This window comes from Oreochromis niloticus, linkage group LG23 (genome assembly GCF_001858045.2).
Source record: "Oreochromis niloticus isolate F11D_XX linkage group LG23, O_niloticus_UMD_NMBU, whole genome shotgun sequence".
Taxonomy (NCBI): domain Eukaryota; kingdom Metazoa; phylum Chordata; class Actinopteri; order Cichliformes; family Cichlidae; genus Oreochromis; species Oreochromis niloticus.
The window spans coordinates 39,861,306-39,874,577 of record NC_031986.2 but is presented as its reverse complement, the minus strand read 5'-3'; the positions used below and the strand labels follow the sequence as shown (position 1 = coordinate 39,874,577).

The window sequence follows — 13,272 nt, the reverse complement described above, 5'->3', positions numbered from 1 at the left end:
AACCACACGTGGTGCAGGGCTAAAAACATGACTTGGTGTTGGTAAAATGGTAAATGGTAGAGCATGACAAGTGTATACATGACGCTGAAACACATACCAGTGCTGCTATGTCCTCTGCACTCTGTGTTTTCATATAGGTGGCCATTTGTAGGGGTAGTGTATGTGTGTGGTGCAGGATTAATGTCACGCAGGATAAATGCAATGCACCAGAGCATATAGATGAAAGACTGAAGTACATGGCAAATATGCAGAAATGGGATTATAGGCAACAGTTACCATTTTGGATATATTTTAAAAGCCTGCTCTCTTGTGAGAAATTTGCTCAATAGTTTCTTAATCATAACATAATCTAATACAAATCTGTGACTAGTAGCTGTGCAGGAAAAACAGCTTCCCCACATCTTTTTGTATTGTAAGACTCACAGTGTCACATTACTAAATACAGCAATAGTTTGATCTGAGGGCTGTTTTTCTTTTCGTTTCTGCACCTAACCAAGATGAGGCATAAAATAACAGGTCTCTGTAGATTATTTATTGCATGTGTGACAATACCGACTGAGATATTGTTGTGCAGCTCTGTTAGAGGAGATTACCTTCTACTGAGTCACCGCTGCCTGCAAAGATGCTGCTCTCAGCAATAACACAGCAGCACACAGTAGTCAGGCTGATCACCTCCGTGTTTACTCCGACTATCTCTCCTCTCCTCTCCTCTCCTCTCCTCTCCTCTCCTCTCCTCTCCTCTCCTCTCCTCTCCTCTCCTCTCCTCTCGAGTCCATAAAAGGACTTCTTTCTCTTGGCTGACAGCTTTCACTGCATTTTGAGGATCAGCAAGGATCACTAAGCTCAGTTCTGATCTGGCAGCTCGGTAATGAAAAACAGACTGAAATTACATAAGAGTTTGAGTACTTGAGTGTGTCATTTTGCCAGCAGGACTTAGCTGTTTTTAGCTTTGCCCAAGAACAGAGTTCTGCAACTCAACCCTGTCTGTTTTTGCAGGAAAGCGAGACCTCCCTGTGGGAGTGTAGGACATGGCCACTCTCGACGTGTAAATCCAATGATATTGAAACAGTTAAACCATTCTCACTTGCAGGCATACAGAAATGCATGGTAACTGAGCCTCTCCACATTGAAATAGTAGTTATTAAAACTTCTCATTTGTGTTTGCACTAACTCCATCTGCGTATTGACTTGTGCACTGTGAGCGGGCATCGCATTCCCACAGACGTACAGGTAGGCGTCTGAATAGCTGATTGTCAGGAGCTGTTGTTTAATTGACTTTTCATGCTGTATGAAGTGTGTGTCCTTGGGATGTGTTTAAAACCTGTCCGCTATCACTAGACTTGGCCAGCTTTAATAAAAGCAGCTCTCTCTGCATCCCCTCACCTCTGATTTCCATTTCAAAGTCCACTGAGCTTTCACGGTTCTCTGAGGAAAAATTACACTTTCATGCCCACCTGTTCCATTAGTCCAGTCTACAGTTTGAAATTAAGATGCAACTGGTGAAATTTAGAATGGAGTCATTAGCTGATATAACTGCCCAGCCATCATTTCAGCCACTTTTCACTCTTGTTTTGAACATAAAAGACATCGGTATGGATGCAAATAATGGCAGACAGGTCTTTTAGTGTAGATTGCATCTCTGATGATATCTGAGACGTATGTAACCATTTATCTAATGTAAAATCAGTCTTACAGTAATCAGTGAGCATCAGTTTTAACAGTTGGCCCGATACAAAAGGATCCAGTAACCCAGAAAAACAGACAGACGAGTTCCTGCTCCCACCTGTCCCTGCATTAGTACCATCTTATCCTGATAATCCTGACAGTTAGCCTTATGGCCTGGGGAGAATGGTATTGGGATTAGGGATAGTGAAATAATAATGACCACGACTTGGCTGGCTTTTTCTTTGGGCTGTTGTCTGTCTGCAACACCAACAATACCTCCGACTGGCTGCGGTCAGTCGTGTCTATACGAAGTGATCACGCTGCAACAGTAAAGAAAAGTCCGGAGCAGCAAATATTCCATTTCCAAAAGGGTTGGGATGCTGTGTGAAGTGTAAAAAAAAAAAAAACCCCAAACATTTGAACCAGAACCTCAGTTTTCCTGATTGCCACATTTTAAATAATCAACAATAAAAGTCTGTAACTTTCCTGTTGAATAACTACTTAATTAATCCAGTAGCTGGCTAAGCTATTTTTGCCAAGAGTTTGGAGAACTTTCTCATAAAGGTTCCATAAGTAAATATTTAGTTTTTTATATCTGTGTGTATTTATCTGTCTATTGCTCATCATCCAGCTCCAGGCTATGTGCCTCAAAGGATCCGTTTTGAGCCAGCTGCGGGCAGGAAGCTTTTCATTAAGCCTACTTGCTTGCTATTGATCATAATGGATGACTTGGCATAGTAAAAAGCTGTCCTCTCCTTTCGTGTTCTCACTGTATTTCCTAAAGTGGATGATGTGTGCTGACAACAGAGGACGGAGAGACTTTCCCCTTGTGTGTGCTCCACATTGTTCAGTAAATCAAAGGAATCCTGAGGGAAAATACTTTGCAAAGAGAACATTGTGGATATGTGCTGGCACCATAGTTCTACGTTAAATCACGGTAACATGTTTAGAGATTGTTTAAAACATATTTCCTGCTGAAGTTTGTAAGCAGTGTGTATTTGTCTCCCTATGCCAGCCTCTCCGTGTGTGTTTACATGCAGAAGCAGTGAGGATAAGCTGTAAGGCTATTATTCTGCCAGGGTGCCATAATTGCAAAGAACATTTAAAGCCTCTTTGTGTAGCTTAGCATTAGGAAGTTGATGACTCCCTAATTATAAATAACGTCATAAAAAGTAGCTGATTAATAAGGAATAGGCAACTGAAAGGAAATATTGACAATGTATGTTACCAGGCTTGTCTTTGATAGATAAGCACGCTGGAGTGCTGTGACAGAAACCAGCTTGTCAATGCTTCTAATCACTGTCTCTGCCACTAGCACTGGTTTCTTTGATCTGAGTCACATTAGGGCTGGAAATGTGGGTGCTAATGTGGAGAGTAAATAAAAATATGATGACAAATGAATGGGTCTATTCAAAACAAGGTAATTGACTCCACAGATCTTGTTTTTCAGACAGGATCATGCCTGCTGTTCCTCCTCCTTTTAGTTTTAGTATTATATTTAATAAAGCCACTACATTTAAACCACCTGCTAATTTTGCATAGGTCCCCTTCGTGCTGCCAGAACAGCACTGACCCGTGATGACTTGAACTCCACATGACCACTGAAGATGTCCTGTGGTATCTGGCAACAAGAGCTTAGCACCACAAGTCCTGAGAAGAGGGGCCTGTTTATTATTTATTTATTATTTAATTACTATTTATTAGTTTTCAGATCAGGGGGATTAGTCAACACCTTGATCTCTTTTGAATGTTTCTTAATTTATTCCTGATTATTAAATGTGGACGGACAGTGTAGCTGCTAAGGATACAGCAGGTTTTAGGTTGATTATATATGTCAAAAGTAACAACATAACAATACCAGGAGCCCAGGTTTCCCATCAGAACTTTCCCCAGGCAGGGCATCACACGGTTTCTGCCGTCTTCATAAAGAAACCACCTCATTCAATTGCTTTAATTTCCAGTTCTGATGCTCACTCACTCAAGAAGCTTTCATAGGTAGACAGGGGTGCACTATGTGCTTTTGTCAACACTGCCCAGATCTCCACGGGTATCAGTTTTTTTCCTTAAAGTGCCGGTTAAGCACTAACTGTTTATATATCCCACCCCTTATCAGCTCCCATTGTAACACATAGTCTGTGTATGTGAGGGAAGTTACACTTGGATAACTAATGAAAAGGTTAAATGCTTAAGCGAACATTTTACTCGTTGCTTTTCTATTGAAGGTGATTTTTGACCAGAAAGTGTTTATTACAGATCTGTGAAGATGAAAATGGTGCTCATACAGAATTTTCAGAAATCGGGCGATCGTCACATGTATCTGCTAAGTAAAGAGCATCATTTAAAAAAATCATCAAACGACACATAGCACTAATGTACATCAGTAAACTATCACTAAGGTATTATTACTGTTTCCTGCGCTTCATTCTGGACAAAAACCAGATGGAGGAGCGAGGACCACACGAGCTGGCTGGTGTGGTCATGGAAAAGTACACAGCCTGATGGATACTGAGCTCAAGGGCTCAAGGTTAGAAAGGCTTGATAACAAAGATTTAGGATCAGTTTTCCCTATCTCAGTCTAAAGAGAAGTCACAGTTGCAGTATTGGGTTTTTTTGTGGAGTGAAGTTTAGATTAACCATCTTCTTAACAAAAAACAAGGAGAACCTGAGGGTATTCTGTCTTTCTGAACATCTGCACCATTCAGGACCTCGCCACCATTGTCAGATTCTCAGAGATAATATTACATTTTATCATATCTTCCAGCGTTGTTCACCAAAATACTGTCATAAGAATTGGCTTTATTGACTTTATGCTGCTGAGTACAGACTAGGCTGCTGTGTTGAATTTTTTTTCAACCTTTAAATACTGACAGAATGATGGATTTCTGCTTTCTGTGGGTCAGGCGCACTTTGACACGACTAACACAAGCTGCGTTGTTGTGGCATGAAAAATTAACACCCAATCAATTGCTGGATCACCATCAGTGAGTCTCTGCCAAGATAATAAGCAATCATCTCAGAGAAGCCTCTTACTTAGCTCATCCTCAGGGAGAACCAGTATTGATCCCATCTGGGCCAGACATTGCCGTCAGTAAGACACAAGGCTGCCTACAGTGTGTGTGATGTGAAGAATTACGCAAACACGCGAGTTGTTTCGTCTTTGTGAGTCATTTTGTTGTTTAGATGCACTAAAGAAGAAGCTAATACATAAAGTAGTTCTGAGGATTTTTAGGTATTTGCTCTAAATGTGAACTCTAAAATAGGTTTTCAACCCATCAGCAGGGAGAGTATCTGCTTCTTTGTGCAAGGAGAAAGGGGACCTCCAGCAGGGCCCTGGTGTGAATATCTCTGACCAACCAATCAGAAACAGACGTCATGAGGGTGGCCTGAGGGCAAAATGTCTTCGATTGGGCCCTGTGTTCACTGCCCAGCACCATGGAACCTGATTGGCATTTACCATAGAATACCACAATTGGTAGGTCCACCACTAATGCCCTGTTATGGGAGATCCCCCCCCCCCCCCCCCCCCCCAGACACCATCCATGCCCTGATATTGTAAGGGATGCATACAAACACATGGGGGCCATACTAACTACCAAGTACCATTTTTAATTGCTTCAGTAAAATTTCGGAAAAATGGACCAGCTTGCTGCATCGTTTTTTCATTTTTATTTTCAAGGTGTCTTTAAATTCATCAGTAATTTGATAACTTTGATTTAATTCAGACAATGTGGGATCTTTCGCTCTTAACACATTATCCAGTTCATGCCAGTATAGATTTTCAGCGTTTTCCAGTATTTGGTGTTGGAACTGTTCATGGTCAAGATAGCAGTTCTTCTTTCAATGTCTTTTTAAGAGTTTGAGGTTTCCATTTTGGTTTGAACGCATGTTTTACTTTGTGTGTCCCCAGTGGTTTTGCTTCCTGTCTTTTTATTGTTTTTCACCTTTGTAATGCTGCAAATATGTTTATTACATTGCTGAAAGTGGGTATTTTAACCTAAGAGTCTATGAGGATTGAGTCGAAGTCAGTATCAAGTGGCCACTGCGGGGAACTGCAGCTTTTGGCACCTTCATTTTTCAGCCCTGGAGGTTGGCACTTGGTTTTATTAAGCTTCTCTTTTCTTGTCTTTTTTTCACCCTGTTTGCACGTGTATGTGATTGCATTATATCATATACTGCTGTGTGGCTGCACTAATGCCCTATTTAACAGCAGGATGAGAGGACATGTGGAAGGCAGCATCTGTCTGTTGATTCCAGGCACACGTGAGTTAGTCATAAAAATGCCGGCTGACCTCAATAGGGGCACCATGGAAACAAGAAGGAGAAAAAGTGTTTGTATGTGAGTGTTTGTGTGTGTGTTGTTCAGGTCCATGTCATAGAAAGTAAAGAGTGACTGTACCAGCGCAGTGTCAAAGATGTTGGATTAACCTGAAAGATTTCAATAAATATGGGAATGTTTCTAATGAGTCATTTAGGCAGAGATCAAGAAAAATAGAATATCCTGTTTGCATCTTAGCAATCCATCTTTTTTCCCCCAGCGAAGCGTTTCAGTTTGCAGTATCCTGCACATTGTAAAGCAAGTTTGGACAAGAATAAATTTTATGTGTGTGTTGGTATGTCTCAGGCTATTTTATCTCTTAGTATTGTAGACTTTTGTGGGGCTCTGAGGATTTCATCACACCTATTTTACATTATGGGACTTGTGGAAACCCCAGTTCATACATTTCTGGAAAAGCCACCATTATCCAGGAGCGTTATTCCCTACATAAAGTTTTATGTGATCAGCTGTTTGCTAACATGCTTTCCTGCATATTGATAGACATTGGATTCATCATTAGGCGTAATTATCTAAGCTCTGTTGAGCAAATGTACAAGGTCTAATCTATAGTTTAGCAGAGATATGCGTGGATGGTCTTTCAGTAATTGGAAAACAACCAACTAGTAAAATATGAACATAATCATATAAGCGCAGGGGTTGTCAGAATGATGTACAGTCTGTCTCATTTCACCTCGCGTGAATATTAGCAGCCAGTAATGGACGACTCTCTTAAGGGTTATAAGAACAAGCCATAAACCAACAAATCGCCATTTAGATAGGAAACGGAGTCAGCTAGGAGCTGTTTATTTGGAAGGGTCTATTTGTTGTTCCATCCCCTGAAGAACTCTACAGCATGCTGCCATATAATGGTGGAGTGAGAACAATTTTTCATTATCTCCTCGTTCTGCAGCCTCGCAATACTGAACAAGAAGGGTAAATATGCTAAAGGTAAAATATAGCGATTATACCACAGATATGTTATCAAATAAGACTCCTGTATTCATAGTCAGGGCATATAAATATACTATTGTTTTCACATTTTTTGCAGGTACATAACCTTATTACTCTGCTTTTTCTTGATTGGCTGTAATGTGCTCTCATCAGCTTCCTGCTTGTGTGTTTTTTGTTAATACATATGGGAGGAATTACATGAACAGCTGCAAGGCATTGTGATTTCAAGTCTTGCACTTCACGCACACACCCCGCTTCACACCTCTGCCAAGGCTGAAAAATTCTCTCCACATCATGCATCAACGGACTTCCTGCATCCAGAAAATATCCTTGGATTGTGATGTTTTCTTGAGGACATTAATGTCTCTTAACATATATTTGTGAACATATGATCCGACTCTAAGTGTTAATCACTGTTTAGTTACACCTGACCCAACCTCTGGTAACATTTTTAAGCAAATATATATATATTATATATTGGACTTTTTAAGTAACCCTGCTAATAAACAAACAGACAGGCAGGCAACCCAAATCCATCAAATAACCTCCCCGTTGGAGTTAATTACGTGCTTCTAATCATAATATACAGTGATTGCATTTCAGTCTGACAGCAGCATTCGTTTAAAGGCTGAAATTTTTAATATAGTTTTGGCTCCTGTGTAATATTTCCTCTTCCCTAACCTATTTCCATCTTTCCATAATTGAAAGTAATTTAATAAGGACTTGTCTGGGTTTACTTAATGTTGGCAAAGACCTGGAGGATGGATGGATTCTTTGAGTGAATACAACAAGTTACATTTAGACTTAGATTAAAAAAAGCCTTGTAAGTATCTTGCACTCAGACTGCTGCTTAGTGCAATGCCTGTGCAGACTACCGATATCTTAGAGGAGCTAAGAAGGCAGCCATCCAGCTGCAGTGTATGGACCGAATGTCTGCAGTTACTTTGAATCACACACCTAATCTTGTGTATTCCCAGTCACTGCACAATCCCACATACCTTTGCATGCATACACACTCTTGGGGCTGTCTTGACAGGTGCAGGCATGGGGAAAAGAAGAGCCACAGTTAGTTAGATTCCTTTGCATACAAACACATGCAACACATTTGGAGCAGACACTCTGAAGTGACTGGAGAGATGTGGAAGAAGCACAAAAATCCAGCCAACCGCATGCATGTGCACACAGGCAAAATGAATAGTAAGCACACTGAAATCAGGAGTGTCTTTCTTTTAATTATCTGCACTGCAAACATTCCTCCATTGGCTTATTTTTCCATTTGTTTTACTCATATTTTTATTACTGGTTCTTCCACCTTGCAGGAAGCTGTCGTAGCACGCTTGTTTGTGCATCCCAGTGTGAATATGTGTGTGGAAGAGGGAGCAAGTAAGAGAGACGGAGCAGGAGGAGGGGTGGCAAACTGGCTACTGTGAGGCTCAGTCACATGGGCATGCACGAGAGGCAGGCAGGCAGACTGTGCACAGAAACAGAGACTAAGACAGGCTGGCTATCATTTGAGCTGCAAGCATCAAGTCAAGCTGTGAGGATGCTCTCCCACTCCTGTACAACCCTGGCTTATAGGTATTAGCTATTAGTGTCTCAGCTGGCGAGAGACAGTGAATCATAGTGTGCTGGTTAGAAAAGGAAGTCTCCGCAGAGTCCAGGCTGAAAGTCATGTTCAGTCTCCTCTTGTTCTCATTTAGCCTGTTGTGAATTGTTCACAGTAATGCGCACTCTGAAAATTGCTTCCTCGGGAGGAGCAGAGCCAACCCATTTTAAACCATCAAAAGCTTGTGCACATTCAGGCGCTGGGATCTGGTAACATTTGCTGCATGAAAAACAAAATGAGTTTCCCTTTTAAATTCCCTTCCACCACCTGAGATGTTTTCACACTTGCACTGCAGCTTTTCCAGACATTGTCCATTAATTGTGCCTAATAAAGCAAACACAGTTGCTTCTGGACAACAGTAGAAAGTGATCCCAAGGGAATTCTCCTGAAATTGTTTGCAACTCAACCCAACTTGTACTTGATGGCTGATTCTGTGTCACCTTTTACAAGAAGGTACACACTCTTTCAGTTCTAAGCTTTTATGTGTCAGGACATAATGAAAATCATGTGGTTGACTGTTTTACAAAAACTCGTGCAGAAGTGGTGCATGAAAAATTAAGCTTACCCTGTGATTTAGTAGTTTGTAGAATCACCTTTAGCAGCAGTAATTTGAAATAATTGTTTCCTGTATGACTTTATCAGCCGTTCACATCATTGTGAATCATTTTTGGCCCACTCTTCTTTAAAGCGTTGCTTCAGTTCATTAAACTAGAGCATTTCAATCTTGCTGATGTATAGATCATTGCAGCGCCTTGATTCATTTCTTTTTCTTTTAGTCTGTTTCTAACTCTAGAGCACAGGTGTCGACTCCAGGCCTCGAGGGCCGGTGTCCCGCAGGTTTTAGATGTGTCCTGGATCCAACACAGCTAATACAAATTGCTAAATTACCTCCTCAACATGTCTTGAAGTTCTCCAGAGGCCTGGTAATGAACTAATCATGTGATTCAGGTGTTTTGACCCAGGGTGAGATCTAAAACCTGCAGGACACTGGCTCTTGAGGCCTGGAGTTCGACACCCCTGCTCTCGAGTCTGAGATGCAGCACTTGGGGTTTGTTTGCAGTTTCTTCAAGCATTGCATGGTTAGATCTTGGGTTGAAATTACTGGAAGGTTCACTCTTGGGAAGATTGGAAGCTGTCTTGAATGTTTTTCACTAAATAATCTCACCATAGAACGATGGACTTCACACTGTTTGGAAATGGTCTTATAACTCTTCATAGATTGATGGGGGGCAACATTTTTCTTCTCGAAGTCATTACTGTTGTCTTTCCTTCTTGGCATCATGTTAATAAACTCCTGAATTCCCTAAAAACCTCACACCTGCCTTTAATCGATTCATGAGTTTATTTGATTAGCGGTACCTGGCTGATCCTAAACCTCTTTATTCCCATGTAAGCAGTAAGGATGTACTTTTTAATACACTGTTTCTGCATTTTGGCTAAATTTGTGGTAGATAAACAATTCAAGATTAATTATATTTACATAATAGGTAAACACCAGATGATTTGTTTTGAAAGAGGGTGTACTTTCTTTCACTATGACTGAATATTCATTGAAATGGCTGAATGGGCTTTCACCCAGCTGCTCCTCTTTTGTTTCTAACGGCAGGGTTGCATGTTTCTAGGCGTGCAGCAGTGAGATTGAAAGCAATATCTTCTCCAACAAAATCAGGCCTATCACCTTGTCATAAGCAATAAGGAACCTGCTGCTTTCCTCAGCGGTACAGGATGTGTTGTAACCTTATTGACACATCGCCACAAGAAAATCTTTCAAACATTGCCGCTCCATCTGTTTCCCAAAAGTGAAAAGTAATCACATAAGCAAAACTGGTGTCCTCACCAAAGTGTCTCATCAGTTGTATTCATATCATCATTTATTTATTCCCAACTGTCAGGCTGTGTTGCTGCAGTTTCTCCATAAATTCCACCATCTGGGCGGCTGAGTGTGATAGCAGTTATGATGATGACAGTAACAGAGTGAGGCTGATTAATTCCCTCTCTGTCTGAAGCCATCTCTGAACCACCCTCTTCATCGCTTTCCACTCTTTCTTTTGCTCATTTTCCATTCTCCCTTTCCTGCCTTCCTACCCTTCTCTCCATTATTATGCTGAGTGTTATATATGTCTATAATTATGTCTATTTCAGGCCTTCCTGGTGGAAACAGGCCTCTGATTGCCTTTCTTTACTGTTTACATCCTGTTATTAGGCTGGAAATGATCATAACACGGCAGATACTGCTTTACTTCATATATTTACTGGGTTGCCACATATGATTAGTATTTATTAGTGTAGGACGTTGTCACCATACTAGAACTGTTTATCTAATATGTTTGAGCTTGTCTCATGTTATGAGGCATATTGAGTTAAAGTTAGTTCATTAAGAGAGCTTGCAGTCACACATGTATCTGTAAACCTGTACTTGGGCTGGGGTGGGTGGACTGTAAATGTCTGAATAAACCTATTGTCATTGGAACAAATAAATAGGACACATTTTGGTGCACAGTCTAGCCAACTGTCACACACATGGGCTTCAGTGCCGCCTGCACAGCAGAATAATCAGTTGTAGTTCATGAGGTTTTCTAAAGGACTTCGTGCCCTTGATGTTACTGTTTCCCGCAGTCACTCAGTCAGGCCCCTGCTTGTGTTTGACACTGTCATTACATAATGTTAGGCTGCTGCATCCACCCTGTGGGATTCATCTTTGTCACGGAAAGGACTAATGATGCTGAGTAATGGAGCCTCTCTGTCACAGAGCGACTAACAGCCAGTGCTTTGTCTCTTCTTGTCCCCTCTCTTACAGATGCAGCTGCTAAGAAAGCCTTCATCACAGAGGTGAGCCACCACCTGCACCTGTCTCTCTGTCTTTTACTTTGTTTTTGATCTTTGCGTTTTGTCCCTATAATGTCACTATAATGGTTTCATTTGAGGCTTTTAATTGGTGCTTGAAAACTGCCTCAAATGTCACTACAAACAGCACAAAATATTTAAAAGCATTAGTGATTTTTTTTCTTGTCTGTATTTATAGGACACAACATTTTATCAGCATGTATCCTTGCTCTCTATATACATATATACAGCTACATTTAAACTATCCTGAGTTTGAATAAGTAATCCTTAATGAGGCAAAAGCGCACTCCACACTTCTCTAAAAACATGGTTTATGGCACTTTTTTATTCTTCTGTTCTCTCCAGTGTCAGCGAGAGCAGATATGATCATCAGCACAGAGCCCTGCCCACATGTTGTTCAAATTTTTTTGTTCGGGAGGGGCACCCAATTAGAATAAAGGGATGGTTTCCTTAAGACAGTGGAAGAAGTGAGGCGTTGCACTAAAGCCCAGTATGAGATAAACAGGAATTATTCTGAGCCGCGACTCAAACTCAAAGCTGGAAATAAGCATAATAAGTCTTCTTTAATCCTCCTAATTTGATCAATCCCTTTTATATACAGCACATTTTAGCAAGCCCTAAAGTATTGCCCAATTTGTCTAATAGGAGTGTGCAGATTATTTAAATCTACTTAAATACCAGTTTAAAACCAAAAGCTCAGTGACCATTATGTACAGTGGCTCTAGAAGTATTTGCAGTGGATAAGATCCTAAAATAGTTCATTACATTAGCTTCATTACATTAGTTGAGCTACAGTCTGTATATCGCTTCAAAATGAAAAACATCAGACATTGAAATCGCTGTCATTCAATGATTCTCTGTCACTTCCCACTCTCTAATATTTATGTGGTCTCCGTTCATAAAGAGGTGCAAGTATTGCTGACCGGATTATAACAGTCTGCTTCTCTCTTCTTCTTATCAGATGGCCTCATCCTCAGGCCAGCCTGGCCAAGGAAAGAAGATTGGCCACAGAGGGGTGGACGCATCAGGGGAGACTACTTATAAGAAGGTGCTATACTATACAGTTTCTGTTTCTAAGAGTGACCTTTGATATGCTATTGAAGAATAGTGCTACGTCTCTAGGTGTTATAAAATGAGTTTTCCTGCCCTGTTACACCCAAAAAAGGTTTTAGAGGCCAGAGGAAAATAAAGAGATTTTTCTTTCAGTCAGTTTTGTTATCAGAGGTTAATTTATCTAAGAAATATATACATTTTCTGTTTGTCTGGTATTCAGAAATATGAAATGGCATGATGCAGACTCATTGCCTGTGTACACTTTTTAGATGATACCATTAGATTCTACTGAAACATTTCTAAAGAGCAACCTCAGACTGTCCTGTGAGGTTTAGAAAAAGCTGAAGAATTTCATTTTTGCCTCCTCCTTTCCCTCTTTTGCAGACCACATCATCAGCCTTGAAAGGTGCCATCCAGCTGGGCATCGGTTACACAGTGGGTAACCTGAGCTCCAAGCCTGAGAGAGATGTGTTAATGCAGGACTTTTACGTGGTGGAGAGCATCTTTTTCCCCAGGTTTCTGTTACACCCAAACACCCACTAAAGCCCTCTAGTGCACTAATAAGTGGAATTTTTTTAAATTTATTGACTGGATGTTGTTATCCTAAACCTTTAGTGAAGGGAGCAACCTTACTCCAGCCCATCATTTCCCGGATTTCCGCTTTAAAACGTACGCTCCTGTGGCCTTCCGCTACTTCAGAGAACTGTTTGGCATCAGGCCGGATGACTACCTGGTAAGAGTTCACTCGTCTTTGTCTCTAAATTTGAATACATTCATTGGATTAGATCCAGACTGCGTTTAAGGTAATTGAAAACACTTGAGTGGTAGCAGACCAATC

At 40.8% G+C, this 13,272-nt stretch overlaps 1 protein-coding gene across 3 annotated transcripts in view; it reads left to right on the top strand.

Annotated features, from left to right (window-relative positions):
* The window catches only part of pip5k1ca (phosphatidylinositol-4-phosphate 5-kinase, type I, gamma a), a 48,071-nt gene that overhangs the window by 6,057 nt on the left and 28,742 nt on the right, over window positions 1-13,272 (top strand). For all 3 annotated transcript variants that reach the window (XM_005478976.4, XM_005478978.4, XM_005478977.4), the window contains exons 2-5: window positions 11,335-11,366; window positions 12,343-12,429; window positions 12,819-12,949; window positions 13,050-13,167. In XM_005478976.4, the coding sequence (XP_005479033.1) occupies window positions 11,335-11,366; window positions 12,343-12,429; window positions 12,819-12,949; window positions 13,050-13,167 (368 nt within the window). The remainder of the gene's footprint in view (window positions 1-11,334; window positions 11,367-12,342; window positions 12,430-12,818; window positions 12,950-13,049; window positions 13,168-13,272) is intronic.